Source organism: Fulmarus glacialis, unplaced genomic scaffold (assembly GCF_000690835.1).
Source record: "Fulmarus glacialis isolate BGI_N327 unplaced genomic scaffold, ASM69083v1 scaffold46724, whole genome shotgun sequence".
Taxonomy (NCBI): Eukaryota; Metazoa; Chordata; class Aves; order Procellariiformes; family Procellariidae; genus Fulmarus; species Fulmarus glacialis.
This window is the reverse complement of record NW_009208295.1, coordinates 1-20,966: the sequence shown is the minus strand read 5'-3', so window position 1 is coordinate 20,966 and position 20,966 is coordinate 1. Positions and strand designations below refer to the sequence as shown.

The following is a 20,966-nucleotide window of genomic DNA, read 5'->3' as shown; positions in this document are numbered from 1 at the left end:
GAAAAGAACTATTAAAAATGACAATTCCTCAAGAAGATTAAGTTTCCTCGGTATGGAATTCAGCCTAACTTAGGAGGTGGCCAGGGAGCAGAGTAAAAGCTTTTATTTCAGCAAGGAAACCTGAATTACATCCAAGAAAATTGCACCTCCTCTGTCCACAGACTTCCAAGAAGTGATGTACTTACCCCAAAGTTCACCTGCCTCTGCCATTGCTCATGATCTGAACAGTTTTGCCACACCAATTTGTGTTATTTTGCCCCCAGTTTAGCGAGAGTCCTACAGCAAACAAATCTTTTCTGGGTAATCATCTAGTTATCACTGCTCATTTGCAAGTCATCTGGATCCATGAACTGTATTGCACCTTGCTGCTGCTAGGAAACAGGCGGTGCTGTGCAAGCATACTCCCGTAGGGAAAAGGCAGCATCTCAGAAAGGTATGTATATAGCAGTGCCATGGCAGAACGCAAGATTTTCTTCATGTGCACCATTTTCAAGGCAATCATGGAGCTCTCAGCCATGTTGTTTCCACAGCCTACTTAGCAAGGGATCTCGCTGTCCATTTGTGCAAGACAAGCACTGGCCAACAAGAGCATGTGATAAAGGATGCGAGGACCTGACTGCACTCTGAGAGAGCTGGGGCCCAGATTCTTTGGATTCAGGCTGGAGGGCAGCGAGAGCCCACCACGCACTCTCTGGTCATGGTGAAGCATTACGACTGCAGTCTACAGTACTGCTTCAAATAAAGACACTCACCTGACAGAATACAGTGCTGAGTTTTGTGGCTGAACAAGACAATTTAGTTTCCTAGAGAGCTGAGATTACAGACTAATTCTGGAGCAGTCTATTGCGACTGTCGGGTGGAGTCGCACCTTTGAGCACTGCCGGACTGCGGGAGTAGTGAGCGGCCAGTACAATAAAAGTCCCAGGAACCAGCAGTGTTTCTCAGCGACTGACCCCTGTCTGAAAAGCAGAACTGACTGACCATATTCCAATACAGATGCTACCATGCGCAGCAGCAACTGTTTTGTAGTGAGTAAATGCATACCAGTTTGCCACGTGCAGCTACAGTCTGGAGTAATAGCAGGCAGTAATTACTGCAGTAAGCATATCAAAGTAATTAAATATAAAGTTTAATTACCAACACACTATTACTGAAGCATGGAGTCATTCTTACCTCGTAAAATTATTATGCTTCACTCGACGCTGAAAGTACTGCATCCCACACAATCCATTACTTACAAAAGTAAGATCATTAGTCATCATAGACAGGATTTTACTGCGTAAGAACTAGAGCACTGTCCTAAATCCAGCCACTACTAGTGCCACAATACAATTAGTATTACTATTAAGCCATTCCCACATTTAGTAGGGGTTTTTTTTTTCAAGTTTATGAAGAGTGGAGAATAGTTCCAAAGCAATTCATAAAGCGTGTTAGAGAGAACTATGCAGAGCGATGCTGGCTGACTTGCTCAGCTATCCCACTGTCACAGACCCCTCCCATTATACTAAATGATCATTTTTCCACTAACTGTTGCCACAAAAACTGGTCCAAACTACTATTAGACGTAAATAATGCTTTAAAACTGGGGAGAGGAAATCAGCACCAGAATACTGCACATTAATCTCTTCCATGTAAGCCACTCAAGCACTGTCATGGCTGATCCCAGTTTCTGAGGCATAAGACTCAGAACAAGAGAAAGAACGATGCATCATGGGGTAGGGCTCAGAGACCCAACAAAGTTTAAACTGAACCAGATCAGTTCCATTTTCAAAATTACCTGACTCTGACACAGAGACTGAAAACAAGCACCATGTGATCTGAATTATGCTTCCAGTATTTCTATATTTTCAAATTGTGAATTTATGCTAGTAAGAAACAGAATCAGTATTTCTCTGAAGCATGCTTCTTGTATAACCATAATAGCTCTCCCATACATGCTCCTTCCAGTATGGTAAAGATTTATACTAACCTATTTTGAACCAACAGATCAAGATGAATGTTATTTCACAGGTTGTTTCTACAGCTCTACAAACTCTCAGCAAAAAAACTCACCTCATAATAGTAGCATAACCATTACAATATTAAGCAGATGTTGTTTAAAAAGCATTCTTCTGCCACAAACCACCACCACCTCTCCTCAAATTTTCTAGAAATATACTGCAGTCTTCACTAACAAAAAAACCCCAAACTCGGGAATCTTTCCTTCACACCTCTGCTTCCAACTCACTTCATGACAAGTCAAAACGCTTTTTGATTCAGTAACAACTTCTGTAGTGACATTGCACTGTTTAGCACTTACGATGGTTTTATTGCATGGTTAATAAATAGAATATAAATGACAAGGGAAACAGCTTTTATTTCAGCAACTTCTCAACAGTAGCAAGAAAAATGAGGAAAATGGAGCACAGAATTTATTTGTATTTACTAATGCTTTCCTTTAGTTTACTTTGGAGACAGAGTCCCTCTTTCTCCTTGTCTTCGAACTTCAAAATATTTCCAAACAATTTGTTAGAATTTTAAGACAGGTTAAGTCATAAGTATAAATTAGCTCCCAGTTTAAAAATATTATGTAAAGTGCTCCTATCAGGATTTGTTCACCTCAATGAATGATTTTTATTCAAGCATTTTAAAAAACAATATTTTGTTGAGCAGACACAATAATCAGATAAATAATATTTCAAACATCAGTACAAACTTCATTTACAAAACCTTTCCAGAACTCTTCTGAAAAAGGGTCTTCAGCTGATAAAAATAAATTCTATTAATTACCCTGAAAACCAGACAGGTATAACCAGGATCCAGTCACTGGATAATATCTTTCCTGTGCTAAGATTTAGTTCCTTTTTTCCTTTCACATTCACCCACAATCCAGTCACTGGATAATATCTTTCCTGTGGTAAGATTTAGTTCCTTTTTTCCTTTCGCATTCACCCACGAGAGCACATATACTGCTAAGTGAATATGTGGCTATACAGATGCATATAAAAAAAGTCTTTTAAAGGACCTGTCAGAAATTTCAACTCCATATTTTTAGTTATGGAAACAGGTACATGGATCCACAGTTTTAACAAAATGCACACATGAAGGACCATCACTTCCGGAAGCGTTTAAATAGTGGATGGATGTGTTTATTTGAAGATGCCTTACTCCGTGAAGAGTGGTATTCCATGTAAACTGTATCATCTGCTCCTGACATAGAGCTCATTGTGCCCGTACGACGTGACACCTGCAATTAGGGGGAGAAAAAACACGTGCTTAGTGTGTGATTAGACAGACCAACTCTAACCTACTGATGCCCACTGGCTACTGGGCAGCATCGTTCCGTTAGTGACCTTAATGCCAGAAAGCCTTCAAAGTTTTTTTTCTTAAGAAGAATTTCTACAAAGTCACTGCCTGCCACTCACCGTAAGTATACAAACATATGTAAGGTTTAATATGGAACCGATACCTTAGAGTGGGAATTCCTAATGCATTTCAGCACAATGCCATTTACCTAAACACTAACCCTAAAAAATTAATTACCACATTGTAGCTTGATTTTATGTATCAATAAATGTTTCAGGCTATTTATTTTTCTTGTATCTGTTGCTGAAAATGTCAAACTACTACTTACAATAATAGTACTTCTCTTGAAAATGAACAAAATGGCCCTTATGCTTCTGCCCTCTGGGCATGAGGAAATCAGGGCATGATTCAAGGAGCACAGTGCCACCACAAAAGAGTATGTGCTCTGACATATGTGTATCTTAAAAATGTTTTAAAATATTTTCATTGCTTGTGACTTAGAAGATTTACTCCAAAATCTGTAACAATAGATCTGTCATCATCTCCCTCAAATATAATGGAGAAGGACATGAATTCCGTGTCTAACTTGTTTCTAGTGCCCAACAAGTGAATTACTCAAACAGCTAAGTGGTAATGCAGCTTAAAAAACCAAATCTGTTCTCCAATATTTCACAAAGATACTAGGGCATCAATGATGGAATCGCATTTAGAATTAAAATGCAATAGTCCAGTTCTGTCACATCTGTGGTCATCCTTTTCAAAGCATTCTTCATTACCTGAGCTGACTTTGAACCATATTCTCCAGCAACTACTTCCTCCTCAGCATCCAGGTCAGATGCTTGCAGAACTTTCTGCAGAAGCTGCTGCTGTTCTTCTTTGGATGAAAATGAAAGTTCTTCTTCTTCCATGCCTGCAAGCTTTGTTATTACCTAAGAAACACAGCACAGTACAAGGTGAAGGCTCTTCCTCCCCAGTGTCAGCTATTAAAAACCAAGACAAGGATTGCTGATTCCATATCCTGTTGGAACTGCCTTCAACTTTTATTAATGGTCTGAACAGCTTAACACTACAGATAGCACAGATACATAAAAAATCTTGCTAAGTGGTGTCATATATATACACACAAATCCCTTGTTATATTCTAGCTGGAAATGCAAAATACAAACCTTCAGGGAAAAAAAAAGAGAAAAGAAAAGCTCTCGACAGAGAATGTCAGCCAAACACTGTCCATACCAGCTTGACCAAGAACCTGACCAAAACACATATAGCTCAGATGCATATTCAACTTACTGCAAGGTTAGCTTGATGCTGTGGGCTCTAGATTTGTCTAGTTTAAGAGCTAGTACTTTATATTTAACAAAAATAATCCACTAGCTTTCCAGACACTGAGAATTTTAGCAATAAACATTGAGGAATACGGGAAAAAAAACCCTAACAAATTGAGATTTATGATCAGTTGTTGAGAGACAATGCAGCAACCTGCAACAAAGCATCAACAGCAGTGCAAAAGGACTCTTTCAATGTTTGTGTACTTAGACACAAGATAACTTAGCTGTTATTTTTGTTCTCTTTGAAATTCTTAGTAACTCATTTGATAACTGAAGATGCAGAGCACATGCCATCTACCGGCAATATAGTGCCATATACTCCGTTAGCTGAAAAACCTCCTGCAGAACTGAAAAGCTCTCAAGCTTCTGTTATACAGCTTTACCATAGGCAGCTTGCTTTCTTAATTAGACGTATTTTGAAAATCTCACGAGAATTTTTCCTGCAGTTAAATGCATTCTGGTAAACACATGTTTATACACGAGAATCTCAGTTTTCCTATGTTTCCAACTTGAAGAGTTTTTGAGAAAGACGTTCTAATTCAGCCATTTCCCTTGATTATGTAGTGTTTCCCCTCCTCATCTTCCTTTTCCAGCTTATCTCTTGAGTCAATACAATTAGAAACTAATTATCTCAGTAATCTGGGCTGGATCTGTTCGAAAAGACTGATAAAACGATATAAATACAGCTTAAGGCAAAACAAATCCACATTAGACACAAAGTGCTGTTTTTGAAAAACAGGGTAGTGAAACACTAGAATGAATAATCAGCGTTCTGGGCTGTTGTCAATGGCGATTTCTAATTCAAAAATGGATGTCTTTCTGAGAAATGTCCTAGCTTTAAGAATCCATTCAGGGAAGCAACCTGTCCTACTATACGGCTAAAGGAACACTACGGTCCCCCTTGTTTATTTAGAAGCACATGTGCCATGGTGATCTCAAAAATAAAGAAAATGGAGTCACAAAAAGCAATTTTAAATTGCATTAGCCTGTTTCCAATTGTGGTTGCAAAACAGTGCTAACGTGATTCATAGAACGGAAAGAATTCCCACTGCATCATCGTTTTTTTAAGCTGTTCAACAGATGCCAAGTTTAAAGTTATTCCCAATTCTTTGATACAGTGAGGAGTTCTGCTATTGGTATAAAATTTAATATATCCTACATTCAGCCTCTAAATAAAAACACAATACAGTAAATAACTAAACTATGGTTAGCTAACAAAAAAACCCCACTAGATAATTAGACTCCAAGCAGTAAATTGTGATGACAAGGCTCCTACTTAAGAAGCAAAGACAAAAGCAAAAAAATATTATTCCAGTCCTCTTCTTGATGAAAGGCAGAGAATGGAGCCACTGAGAGATGGTGAGAAGAAACTAAGTCCCAGGAAAAAAGTGAAAACTGTTACCCTTTTAAAGGAGTAATGAATTTTTAGTAATTTAGGCATTAGGAACAAAAATCCTGAAGGAGAGGACATCAGCACTGAAGTAATTACCTAAAGATGAGGTAGAGTCTCCATATTTGGCAGAATAAGAAGGCAAACATCTGCCGGGAATGACATATACATAGTTGATGCTGGCTTGGAATGAAGAAACACAATAGATGGTTTCTTGGAAGTTTCTTCCAGCCCTATTCTTCTTTGATACCAGCTATGACTAAGGCTTAAAGTTTGGCAAACAGAAGAAAATAGATATTCCAACATTTTGTTCCTAAATTGCAAATAAAGAACATTCCACTACTGGTCAGCTAAAATGTTGCTCCAGATACTCAGCTGCCACTTGCGCTGCTTTTTTTCCCCATATTACACCAAAGCTCCTAGGACTAGGTCTTCCTTGCAAAATAAAATCCCTCTATATTAACCTCTTTCTTAGTTCTAAAATCGAAGACATTCAAATATAAGTAAAGGGATTTCTCTAATCTTCTTGGCTATAGCCACATAGATGCATTTGCTGTAATTAGTTGCAGCTTAGTACTGATCTACAATTTTGTCAAAATACATTCACTACAAAGCAAAACAAGGCTTTTAGCTATAAAGACTGTGTCATGTCTGTTACTGTTATGGGATCCCCCTAAAGCTCACTTTAATAGGCCAGTGATTACAAAGCAATTATTTACTTCAGCATAGCTGCAGTTCAGACCCCATAGGGATGTCCCATACTGCATGTATGCCTCATAAAGCTCTTAAATAGCTAGGCTCAAGTGCAACCCAGTGGAGGCTGCTTGCCCTTTTACCTCATGCAATCCTTGCATGATTCTGTCAATGCCATAAGCTTGAGATTGTTCCCTAAAAGCACATATGGGAGCCTTATCTTTTATTCTTCTTCTCAGCAATGTTTCTTATTGGGAAGACTTCTAATCAGAGCAGTACATTCCAGCTTTGTGAAGGAATAATTTACATAAAAGCAAGAGCTATCATGACACTCTGTTGCCTTCAACAACCCAATAGACAAACATACGGGGCAGGCCATGGATTAAAAGAAAAATAAATAAGGTACACCGTGAAATCTATAAAATAGAGGAGCTTTGGTGGAATGAGATTTTATGCTTGGAAGACGACGACATATAGAGATACATAATAAACTGAAGTACAAGGGATGATCAATTTTCAAGTATGTCTGGAGAAATGAGAGAGCACTAAGTTCTTTACAAAAAGAAAACTTCCGACTTTCAAGTTACGGCTCTGTTACATTGTCAACACTGACAATGTTCTCTATTTTGAGGAGTACGTTTTAGTTGTAGGTAGGAAGATTTCTACTCTGCAAGTAACAGTCTTTTCCTGCAGTAAATTCTGTGATTTCTTAATCAATTAACAATCCACCCAGTGATTTTGGTGATATACTTCATTCCACGCAGAGAAAATTACAAGAAGGTGGTCAAGCTGATGGTGGAGGCTAAATAAGCACAGTCTGAAGACCTCCATTAGCCAGAACAGTTTCTGCTAACACAGAGCCACTGAATCAACATGTCTGCATCCTCACTGATTTTCTGTACCACTGCAGGCTTTGGACAGCATTGTGGAAATGGTGCACAAGATTAGTGCATGGACAAAGATCCCTGCAAGGTATTTCTTTTGGAATGGGTTGCTAGACACTTTAGACACCTAACTTTATGATTCCCAGGGTCAGATATATGAATGTAGGACGAATGAATCCTGCCCATTGTATGTTGTCTTTAGCCACAAGGAAAAAGATTAGATTTTCCCCCCGTAGTGAAATACTGGTCTGAGACTGCAGTTATTTGGAAATTATTTATGACTTGTGATGTTTTGAAGTTTTCTGAATTGCTGCTGGCCACGACTACAGGAACACATATCAACAATGCTTTATGCACAACCACTATGATAATGTATAATAGGAAGCCTGCATGGATGGACAATTGAAGACCATGTATATAAACCAACCATGCAAGTAATGTTCTGCTTCACTCCCCAGCAAGTACTGGTGCTTCATCTGAAGTTAGAATACTTATCTTTCTAGAAGCTGTACTAAGCTACTTGTATCTACCCTTACAATAATACAGATGATCAAACAATACTGGAACAGTTCTTGCTTGTGAGCAAAACCTTCATTAATACATTCCATAACTGGAATTCTCAAGTATTTGACCTAATACTAACATGAAAGAACATGGAAGTTATATTCTTAGGCCACAAGTATACCAAATAGAAGGGACAAGTTACCTTGAAGCTATAACCTTGATCTACAAGAAAACGTTGTCGCTTTGTTGAATATGCCATTTCCTGAGTGTCCTGGGATACAAGAGAATAAAAAAAGGCATTGTATTCCTCTGCAACCATGCCTAGGAGACAAAGACACCGAGTGATTAGTTCCATTTGGAACACTGCAACCAAGAACAAAAAAGGACTGAATACTGAAAACAGGTGTTTAAATACGTTGTCTCTCCACAAAAACAATCTTCAAAGTTTAGCTGCACCCAGACCTTACATAAACTGACTGACAAAGCACAAGACATGGAAATTCCTACTCTTGTTCTTAGTAACTTGAGAATGGGTGAAAAGGAAAAAACGGAAAAGGAAATGTAGATTAACACAATTACACTCTAAGGTGCTCTAACAAGAACCTGCTTCTTTATTATGCTAGGCAAGGTGAAAGATAAAATTATTTTTAAGTCCATTATGCAAAGAAGAAGTAAAAAGTCAAGAGCAAGGATTGCAACACACATCAAAAAAGTTCAATAGAAAAAGACAAAGGAAAAGTTTTATCAATGTAAACTGGTGTTTGCAGTGTTTTTTTCATTACAAAAGGCAAGACAAAGATATTTAGCTAAGAATTCATAGGGCTATTTGATGTCCAGAATACACCAGGCTGCGTATAATGTATTTTTTTTAAACTTACAGTCCTTAAGATCTATTACCCAAACAGCATTGGGTTCTTTTAAAACCCAAGGTTTCATTAAGATTTGTTAATTCACTAACATGGGTTTTGTATGCATTTTCAAACAAAGCCTCAGCTGTAACAAGCACAAACTGCATATAAAATAGTGTATTCAGATCTTAAGTGCAAACAGAAAGTGTTTTAAGAATAATTTTTCTAAACAAAAAGCTCCTTGGTTATGTTTTGCAAAAACACAACTAGTTGGAAACCAAATCCCATTTTTAAACGAAAGTAATCTGTAGTATAAAAAATGTGCTTTCTAGAGACTTGCTTTTTGGAGGAGTAGTGTGATTTTTTAAAAACGATTTCATGTTGAGGAAATTATCAAGGAATGAAAAAGTGAAAGAACCACCAAAGAACAAAAAGTTCATTTTTCTTAAGCTTTTTTTGTCCTTTGGAAGTTTTCCCGACACAAACCTTTACTGATCCAGAAAATGCTTCATTTTCATTCACTGATACATAGGCATATATTGTCTTTGACTAAAACATAATCCAAGGACAATATAAAGAAGTATCATGAACATCCAGTTTCTCTGCAATTCTATGATACTATGATCCAAGGCCCAGAGCCCAATAACCACCTCATTTACCTTTTTTGGCTCTCAGCACTCGTCCCAGTCTTTGAGCCTCCTGTCTTCGAGACCCACCATGGGACGAAATCTGAATCAGAACATTGGCTTCTGGCAGATCGAAGGATGTGTCACCTACCTATAACAGAGAAGCAGCCTCTGAGCAGTATCTTATTTCCATATTTCATAAACAAAGTCTTAATACAAAGTACGCCTTTGTGAGCTGCAACACAAAGATGTCAAATGCACAGCATGCATGTATAATCTACTCTTAAATAAAGTTCACCCTGAAGATAGGTACAAGGACACACTGAATGTCCTCACTTACCTTGGAAATGAAAATAGTGTTGATTTTTGGATTGTGCTTGAAGTTTTGTAGAATTTGCATTCTTTCTCCTTGTGCAGTAGGACCATATATATAGGGTCTGAAAAGAACAGAACATATGCAAATTAAATCAATTTAAGATTTCTCAATCATTTCTTATGAGGTACTAAGATACCATGGCAAGGAGTGCAGTACACATTGGAACTGATATAAAAACAAAAGAGATTTTGGTACAGCTTACAGTTTACTTTTAGCTTGTTTGGCTCTTTATGGCAGCTACCCAGTTGTCTGTGGAACCCTTTGCAGCAATCCAGTCTGCCAGAAATAAATTCTGACAGTTATAAATGTTTTGCAATTACGTGCACCAATGAAGCTGTATATCAAGAGACTGAATACATTTGCTAAGCCTACATGAAAGACTGAAGGCAGCTGTTAAAATAAGAGGGTTTTTTCCACAAATCTACTGAATTAGCACATTGACAGCTGCAACCTTTGCTTCCTATTTAAACACTTGAAAATCCAGGCTTCTCTATCAATGATATGCTGAGTGTCACAAGCTGGCTGTTGGATGTTGTTCTGGGAAAATTATTTTTGCTTTGAAGCTAACCTCCTGCCCCTCCTAATACCTTCTGGACCTACTGAAATGAGAACCAGGTCCCAAATGTTCCATGGCCATGAGCAGCTCACAGTGGCATTTCACCTAAGGTTTCTAACATTTGACGATGAATCACCTGGAACAGTTAATATCTCAATCCAGAAGGCTCACACAAACCCTCAGTCACCCACAGACTTCATGAGTAACTTGGGCTACTATGAATTTTCCAAGATTCTCCCTAGTCTGGCTGTTTTCTTCCTGCTTAAGCAGAGTTTAAAAAAAAAAAAAAAGCTAGAAACGGTGAAGCCCACATGAAAAATGAGAGGCGTGCAGGAGTGCGTAGACACTGCTTTTTCATCTGTTGTACTACTTTTCCAAATGCTCGTTAACAAGCATCTCCAAATAACAAGAATCAAGTTCTACAATTTCTATTTTGTTCACACCTCCATGATTTCTAACACAAGGAACCAACCCCACATGTTTCGTTTAACTTTTAATATTGGACATACTTTGGTGGTAGCTGAACATAAACATGCAGTGCACAGTACTAAGGTCTTCTATTCTTATCAACTAATTACTGTGCGTTGGTTTCTCTTGCTTTCTTTACTACAAACTTTATTCTCGTTTTTCTTTTACCAAACAATCCTAGTCACCTCTAATCTAATTCTTCTATTTAGTGTATTTAACCAGATTTTTAGAAAAACACAACTAAAAAAAGGAAGTGGCAAATGAGTCAACTCTGAAACAATACCATTATTATTCAGTTAGTAGCATTCAGTAATATTTTTAAGCCTTATTTGAAATTTCATTTAATATTTAAATTGTGATGATTTTAATCCCCAACAAAACTTAAACGGAAGATTTAAACTGAAACTGAAACTAAAGCATTTCCGAGCCTTCTGTTTCTTAAAGCTACTAGGAAAGGGTTCAAACACATTTTTAAGAACAGAATAACCTGGAACTCCTGGCTATCAATCCTCTATTTTACCTCCCCCGCCAGATCCTACTTGACAATGATTCATTAACACATATCCGAGTACCCTCCTGAACCTAGAACACCCAATGCTAGATTGTTGTTTTTTTTTTTTAAATGACCCCTTTTTCCTCACTGCAGAAAGCTTTTTGAGGGATCTGCCTTTGCATCCCATTAATTGACATAACTGTCAAAACCATAGAGGCATAGTCCTTCAGAAACAACGATTTAAACACATTAATAACACCAGTAAAAAACAGTCAGCACACGAGCCATACGATACTGGATAGACAGACTTATGACAAAGTAAAAGCTGGCTAAGCAAATTTGAATTCTGTGGCTCCCAAAATTATAGTCAAAGTAATTCCTGTCATGTGCATGGTCTTTCCCTGCCGGTGCCAAGAGAAAGGGGGTGTAAGGGAGGAGCGGGCAGAGGCAGCCAGACGATGGCCATCTCTCCCTCCATCCGGGAGCCCACCCACCCTATGAGCTTGAACAGGTCATGAGCAGTGCAGTGGGAACTGCCCTCCTGCTGGGCCAGCACAGGCCGGGCAGACAGCCTCGGCCACTACTGCCCTACCCGCTGGGCTGCTCTCTCCTCCTTACACGTATAATTCCTGCCCTACCCAAACTAAAAACAGTTCCCTTTGTTTCAGCATGCTCAAAGCAAACTATGATAGAAATTCTCTGGTTAAAATAAAGACTCCCTCACCTTTATCCAGCACTGCAAGCCTCCTTTCTTTCTAGCACCGACGGCCATATAACCTGGAGCTCCGTACGTGATGTGAGGAACGGAGAATTCATTCAAGAACATGAAAAGCAAGCACCTAGTATTTCTTCAGCTGGTTTTCCTGTCATGCTTCTACAGCGTCTACTCCACTTAACAACTGTTGTGCTACTTAGCAAGCACCCCCTCCCAGCATCGCCTTTGCTAAAGGCTTTCTCTGTGGTGCACTGAACACTGCTAGAGACATTCCAGAGGCATCATTACAGCTAATCTCTGTCCAGACAGATTAAAAAAAAATGATGAAAGAGACCACGGGTGTTGGAATTCATCCAGCACCATTAGCTCTGCTTACTATTTGATGTCACAGCAAGCCAGCACAACATGGCTGTTAAACTACAGTCAAAACTGATCACGGATTTTGCAAAGTGTAAGGCTTGTTTGTGGTTTTGCTTAGAAGTACTGCTGAAATTCCTAGACATGAAATCATACGCAGTCAAAATGCCCCACAGCTTCCAGCAAGCAAGGCGTTATTTGGGCTTGTCAAAGAAAGGATGAGGCCAGCCTTTATGCTTATTTTCCCCAATAATTGCTCTATGCCTGATCCTGGCAACACTCTCCCTGATCATCCCTCCCCAAACCCTACAAACACACTGATGCTAACCCCTCATTAAGCTCTATTTGTACCACCTTAAGTAACTACACTCACTTTAGAATCATTTAAGATAGCTGAGGAGCTCATGGGAGCAATATCCTTTCATTTATTAAACAATCACAGTAGTTCTAGGCAGTGCACTGGTACAGCACAGATCACCAAAAAGTTTGTCTTCGGTTTTTTAGGCAAGGTTAAGACCTTCTGAGAACCTGAAGAGGAACGCCCTGGGTCCCAAAAGACCTTGAAAGATCCAGAGAGTGTTTATTTGAAAACCTTTGTCTCAGAGAGACAGGAGAAGCTACCGTCCGTTAAAGAAATAGTTCTAGTGATATTTTTTAAAAGCCTCTCATTTTTCCACTGTCTTTTAATAATAAAAAAATGAACAGAGAAATACTAACAGTCTTTCACAGAAATCTTGAATGAAAACTCCTGTGAGGCAACTGCTAAACAGAGGTTCTTTTCAAACAGTTCTACACCCAAAATGTTGCAGTGCCAATAAAATCCATCCAAAAAAATACCCTCCCAAGCTCTTTTTATACAGGAGGATTGGAGTTAAATCAAAGAGTTACAAGAAATGTCTAAAGACTACTGAAAGCTGCAAGATTACAAGGCAATTTTCGAGGAAGGAGGAAAACAACAGTGCCATTGTTGGTTGTGAACACTTACTTCCCAAGTCTGATTGCATACTCCTTCAGTGCAAACACATTGTCAGCAAATACAATGATTTTGTCATTTCGTCGCTCGTGAAACTTAATCAGGAACTGGCAGGCTCTGAATTTATTTGGGTTCATGGTGTACAGCAGTATCCGTTTCTTTGTTTTGATAGCTACGTATTCTCTATAAAATTCAGGTGACATTGGGCACCAAACCTAGAATTAAAAAACACACACACAAAGTAACCCTCCGTTATTTATTTATTTTGTTTCCACGGGAATTGAAAAGATATTGGGGGAATGATAACGCATTATAACTTCCTGTATAGCGCAGCCCACTAATTTTAACACGGTAATTTTTGTACTAAAATGAAAGATACTGATTGGTGTAGTCTCCAGCACTGCCAAACTCTGTTTAACCTCATTAATATTCTGGCCTTCCAAAATGCTTTGGCAGTGAAATCCACGACAGAAATAGGCAGCAGGATTGGAACAGGACTGGAAGATATTTCCTTTATGTTTCACACTTAATAATTTTACTGAATGCTACTACTTTTTACAGAGCAATAATTGCCCTGTCACAGCAGTCAAAGCTTTTTCCATAAAAATTAGTTTTCATCCATATTCTGAAAGCTCAGAGACACATTTAGTCTTCATTACAGAACAAATTTACCAATCTTTTTTTCATATGTTCACAAAGGAGTGAACTTTATTTTAACAGCTATTGGGTCTACAACTTTCAAAACACTAGGATCGATTACAAGTATTCAATAGGCTTCCCTAAGCAATTATTTTATTATGTAAATACATATCATGCACAAGCTAGGCTTACTGAGATATTCTTTCTACTGTAGCATGAAAATAGAAGAAATTCTGAATTTAAAAGTTTATGAAAATGCAATGATACCGTCTATAGCACATAATGACACTACCTACAGTGCATATAATTTAGAAGACATTCATTCTGCTGCACACGGATTATTCCCCCATATCCATTGCACAGTTAAAATTAACAGAATACTGCAAAGAAAAGCCTCTTTCATAACCAGTGTTCAGCTAAGGAAGTTATTGAGAATTTACAGGAGTTTATTTAAACAACCTGAATTGTTCTGTACTGTTAAGAACTACTGTTTTGTTTCAAAACATTTTTTCCAGTGAGTTAAATGCTAGATGAGGCTTTTTTCATCCCTTGACTATGTTAACAATAAATTTATGCGCTGAATAATCTCCATTGTTATTGTATGCTGTCTACATGAAAGATTTAAAATTCTTAAATCAGAAGAGAATATTTCAAAGTAAGAATGAGGTATGAACACTGAACATTTGATTGTAGTAAAATAATTCATCTATTGCTCAATGCCTCTGACTACATGGCAAACTGAACATATTTTGATTTGTATTTGCACTCTCTTCTGGATTTGGAAATGGATAAAATCTACTTCTCACCCCCATGATCTTTCCATTTTTACGTTTTGCAAGACGCGTACTCCAAGCCAAAAACTTAGTATGGCAGCTGGGAAAGGGATTTTTTGTAAATTACAAAGCTCTGAAATATAGTTAAAGGACAGGCTTGTTCTCTTTTTTTAAACTTCTTTTAACTTTTTTAACTGTGCTGCTTGTTCTCTTTCAGAGCAGTGAAAGAGTAGTACCTGCAATGACCATGACCTGCCTTATCAGACAGCAGCGCTGCCCTCTCTTGCCACCTGGAAAGAACTGCACTTAAAGAGCAAACCAGACATATTTCTTGGCTATGGGGAATAAGGCAAGTTGATTAAAGATGCTACTTCTCCAAACATGTCAAGAAAATCCAAACAAATATGCAATGCAGTTGTGCATGTATTAGACTTGTTATTTGCCAGCCCCCAACATCACTTTTTTTGATTCTTTGCTTTTGCTAGTCCCATCGAATGTTATTTCAAAACACTGGCCTAAAGAATATAAACTTGCAGAATTTTCATATCATTCAGAACAAAGGTAGCCCATGCTTCACTTCTCAATGTCTAAAGGGCAGTTCAGGAACTGAGAAGAATTATGCTCCCAAGGCAGAATTAACCAAAGTGCCTAAACAGTCAAGTTTGAATTTACAGACTAGTCACTCTCCCTTCAACCTAGTTATTTTCTAGATGCTCTTCATTTGCATTCTATTACTTAAAAATAGTTGTGGGTTTTTTACTTCTACAATCTCCAGTTTGCACATACTTCAAAAGCAGAACAGCTGACCTTCACCTGCATCTTTTATTCCAATACCAGAGCTAGGAAGAATTGCATGAAACTAGAAAGACAGGTTTAAAAAAAAAACAACCAACAACAAAAAACAAAAAAGTAAGCAAAAAACCCCCAGGAAAAACCCAAGAGAGAGTTAAGTTACGAAACTCCACCATAGCAAGTTGTAGCTGCTAAATTTACCTCCATTCAATGGGAGTCTGGAGAAGTTCATGAAAAACAAACCCACTGATGGTTATGCAGGAACCACGTAAAGCTCAAATGATTGAGGGCTTGGAGAAGTATCAGGAGAAGTAACAGATATGTTTGCCCTGTTTTTATACTCTTCCCTACGTATCTTACTTGACAATTATCAGAGACAATATATTTAATTAGTCTTTAGTCTGACCCAGAAAGGTTACTTTAATGTACTAATGTGCCTGTGTGAAAGGTTTCCGCTTCTCTGATACCAGATTTTTCTCTCATCCATATGCTCGAAAGAACAGAGGTCACACACCATTATATGGGAAAGAAACAGTAAGATCCAGCCCTATGTTTTCAATTTTCACCCTCATGCATTCAGGCTTGAAATAAGGAGGTCTTTTCTTATGTTTTTTTCGAACTTTCTACTATCCTTCTTTAAGAGCTACAAGAATTTTCCTCAAACAACTACAGACTGTCCACCAGTTGAAGTATCTAAAAAGCAGCTTCCAGCATACCACCTGATGTTACGCTCATCATAACATGATGTTATGATGTTACGCTACCACAGAGAACTGAGCTTAAGATACGAAGTCAAGTCAGACAACACAAATGTCAACTGCATCGAACTAGGTCTACAGTACTGCAACCACTGTTCACATTTCCAAACGCTGACTTGAAGACAGCTGGTCAAACACCAAAAACCCTGCAAAGAGAAAGAGTGCTGAAGTCACTCTGAAGAACATGTGGCTGAAGAACATGTGGCTACTGAATTTGCCACATGTCCATACTGACTGGCGACAGCCTTGCCTAAGCTACAAAGTAGCTTAAGGCAAGTCATAAGGGCACCTGTTTTTCCCAGTTAAATACTTAAAATTTTATACATCTTCCTTAAAAAAAAAGTTACAAGCATACTAAATAAACACTAGTAGTACCAAAAAGCAGAGCATCACCTCAGCACACTGGACTTTAGCAATGTAGCCACTGTTCTGCAGCTCCATCCAGTTGGCTTCATAGAGCTTTGGTCCAATCAGGAAGTTCAGGTCAACAATTTTATCATCTTCTCTGACCAGGGTAGCAGTCAGCCCCAGTTTACAATGAGCTTGTACAATAGTGAGCACACGTCTGAACATTTTTGCTAAGAAATGCAAGACAAATTTTCTGTTTACTTTCCTGAATGGATTCAGAAGACAAACACTGCAACTTAAAAAAACACTTTCATCAACTCCTGAACACAAAGCAAGCACAGTGTTGGGAAATTTTACCCCATTTCACATACACTTCTAACAAATCTGTGTTACAGCAAAACTTCACACTGATTGCAGCTTTAGTTTACATCTTCAGTGTACTCTGAAAATCCCAGTAAACCTTCTGGCATCTGTGTTATTTCCCATTTCCCGAGAGAAAATTAATATACTCGGAGGTTATACGGCCTGTTTTACGTCATATAATATTTCACAGAAAGAACTATGACACAAGGACTCTTGGCTGACTCTGCCACATTCGGGACTTCTAGTACATGGCAGAATTACTCAACGTTAGTATTGCTAGAGATCCTGTAATTGCAGAATCTGAAGATACAGAGGAGACTCTATACCTTAATTTTTATGAAACTAAGAAAGAACAAAGTGAAAGAAGGGTGGCAGCAATATGCTACTTAGATAAAATGGCAGTTAATCATCAAGGTCTACTTCTGAAATCCATCATTTCTGCAGACACCAAATTATATTCAAATGAAATCATGAGAAGAAGGTAGAGCAGCTAACAGAATCCTGGGTGGTATTTTTAGCCAGGATTATTCCACAGACACTTTAATACTACGTTATTGCTTTCCAACCATATAGATCTCAATTACATAGTAATTTCAATTACAACAGCTATTTCTGGACAGTAATCACTATGGTTACTCATATTTTATTGTAGAAATAGATATCAAAAGCTAGCCTACAGTGCCACTATATCTCAAAAGAAAAGAAGGCAGATGAATTCCTCTCCTGTTCAAATTTGTCTACAGCAAAATTATACAAATGTAATTAAGGTATCTTAAGACCATTTTATCAACCTACACAGAAGGAGAAGGCACCTGTATTTTACACTGCTATTACAGAAAACATCATGTCTAATTTGAAGGATTTCAGAAAACTAATGGTCAGCTAAACTCTGTATTATCAGGGAAAAAAAAAAGAAAAAAAGAAGTAGAACAAGGCAGTTTACTTGTTTCAAAACCCTAAGCCACAGGTTTACTCACTGTATTAATCATGAGAAAGACAGCAAAAAAACACCGCTTCTAAAAGAGCAGAGTAACATCAACAGTGCATACAATAGGAAAGGTTTGCACACCATTTCCTTACCAGGAATAGTATGTACTTCATCAAGTATCATAAGGCCCCACTCTTGACTTTTAAGCCACTCCATTACTCTTTCTGCTTCCCAGGATCTTTTCGTCGTGTGTCCCAACATGGAATATGTGCTGATAGCAATAGAACAGCCAATGGGCTTGTCTTTGGCATCAGAAGTGAACCGACATATCTGACTGTCATCGATGGTGGACCACATCTTGAATTGGGCTTTCCACTGCTCTACAGACACTGCAGAATTACCAAGGACCAGACACCGCTTGCGGACAGTACACGCAGCTGTCACTCCAACTAGGGACTTGCCAGCACCTGCAGGGGAAGAAGAGTGATATTCATTAGTCATCTCTCAAATATCACTGGAGTAGGAGGAGGAAAAAAAAAAACAAAAAAGAGCAAAGGAAAACAGGAAAACTGTGAGAGGATATGAAATCATGTAAGGGCAAGTTCTTCATTGTTTCTTTACTATAATAGCCTTAAAGAAATGAGTATTCACTTCTAAAAAACCAGCTGGATTGTCTACTGGACATGTAACTGTATTTTCTCAAGAAAATCATTGTAAACTATGGCTTTGCCAACTACAAGCAATCATTTTAATACTTTTTTAATTTCAAAAGCATGTTATATTCCAGGTGGTTACAGAAAGCTTCCCTCAGAAGTGATCTATCCCACTGCCCCTGACAGCTATGTTCGTTCCCCCACATAGCAAGTGCTTAAATCTTTCCATTCCTCCTTCACGCTTCTTCCAGCATCCCTTACACACTCTCTCAGACCCTCGCCATATCTCCCATGTGCCTCCTCCACCCCCAATACCAAGGGCACTGGCACGCAGTCTCCTATTCTCTCCCTTTTCCTTGCTTTCTGTAGGTTGTTCCAATCTGCACATTCCTCACTTCCTTCTCAAGCTCCCCTGCCCAGAACTTGTGCACACAAGTTCTTTTTTTCCTTGCACCCCCCTTATGCCATATTTGTATTCCCAGTTCCCCCCAGTCTCCCTATTCCCAACCAAGGAACAAATTATTCCCATGCCAACAGCTTTACATTTCACTGGAAGATCCGCAGAGCTGACTTAGAGGGAACAGTGAAAGCACGAATGGTAATTTGAAGCTACCACAACCACAAACCAGTTCTTCTGTCACTCCAGGGACAATGACAGCACTGTTAACCAGATGCCTGACAGCTCTATCTCCTGGGCTCTCCCCCACCACAGCCTCACCACCCACTTGCTAAAAACCAACACGACTCTGCATACTGGTACCCAGAACAGTCCCTACAACTGTTTGAAATCTAAGCAGCTGTCATATTTGGAAGTTACTTCACTACAGGCGAATAAAGAACAAAACCCCTAAATATCAACCCAGAAACTTACCACACGGCAAGACAATAACACCGGACCTGGCTCGCCCATTTCCAAACATCTTCCGTAGGCTTTTCTCTTGATAGGGCCTGAGAACAGCTGTAGGTTTCAGATCTATATTAATATCGGGATTCACGGAATCATTTCTGAAATCATATTCTGCCAGCAAGGGGTACTCTAAATGGATACAACGCTTCTGAAGTTCTTCAATCATCTCCTGAAGAGGGAACAAAGCTTCAGATGGTAAATTCTCCATGTCTGAATTAATTCTTTTTTTTTTTTCACACAGCCAGATTATATAGTACCATGGGAAGTTACATTTATCTTTTAAGCTCATGAAGTCTGCAAGAGTTAAAGTTTATTCCAAAAACTTTATTTGTGGCCACCCCCGCCCCCTCAAGCGTTTTAAATAACAGTTGATATTAGAGAGGGCTATTTAGACAGATGGAAGAACATGATGCATTAATCTCAGATGTATTGTTTATCCGGCAGTGACTAAACTACACCCTGAAGTTCTGCAACAAAGAGCTCAATAACAGACGCAAAAGATTCTGTGTGTTACACAGAAGAACCTACCAAAGCTGCACATCTTTTATCTGGAAAATCTTCATACCCTGGTAATGCAGTTATTCCACCACAGTGACAGGTTGATTCAATCACCAAGGGGTTGTTGGTTTGGTTTGGGATTTTTAAAACAAAAAATAGCTACTAAGTTATCTTTTTAAAAAATTTCTGTTTTCCCCAGTAAGACATCATTAGAATCACCAAGTCCAAAAACAACACCAGAAATTTTACAAAGGCTCTCTGAAGGTCAAGCCAGAACTGTGCTCCAGCCTCCAGCTGCCCTTCTCAAGCTATGAAATCAGAACCATCAAGAGTTTCTTCTGCAAATACGAATCACGAAACAAAAACAGAAAAAAAAAATCAAAACCAAAACCCAGAAAGAACTATCTCTTGCGGGCAGGGAAGGAACAATACCCAGTCTGCCACCCACTGTACTGAAGAGGAAGATCCTAAGATTTTGGAAGGCAAAAGGAAAGAAATGTTAATCACTTCCAGTGACCTTCCCAATCAAACAAAGAACCACAGTACTTTACATTAAGTTCTCATGCTTATTTGCAAGTCCTGGGCACATTCCACAAAGCTACAAATGCAGAGAATCATAGAACCATAGAATCGTTTAGATTGGAAAAGACGTTTAAGACAATCAAGTCCAACCGTTAACCTAGCACTGCCAAGTCCACCACTAAACCATGTCCCTAAGCACCTTTTAAATACCTCCAGGGATGGTGACTCAACCACTTCCCTGGGCAGCCTGTTCGCATGCCTGACAACCCTTTCGGGGAAGAAATTTTTC

At 38.6% G+C, this 20,966-nt stretch overlaps 1 protein-coding gene across 1 annotated transcript; it reads right to left on the bottom strand.

Annotated features, from left to right (window-relative positions):
- Nucleotides 1-2,885: 2,885 nt before the first annotated feature.
- Nucleotides 2,886-19,865, bottom strand: ERCC3 (excision repair cross-complementation group 3). The gene is made up of 9 exons (XM_009576426.1): nucleotides 19,622-19,865; nucleotides 18,250-18,564; nucleotides 16,852-17,036; nucleotides 13,509-13,711; nucleotides 9,899-9,995; nucleotides 9,592-9,709; nucleotides 8,287-8,405; nucleotides 4,062-4,214; nucleotides 2,886-3,226 (listed from the first exon to the last, which is right to left on the bottom strand). Exons 1-9 carry the CDS (start codon nucleotides 19,863-19,865, stop codon nucleotides 3,092-3,094), a joined length of 1,569 nt encoding a protein of 522 aa, XP_009574721.1. The 3' UTR covers nucleotides 2,886-3,091.
- Between the last annotated feature and the right edge of the window lie 1,101 nt (nucleotides 19,866-20,966).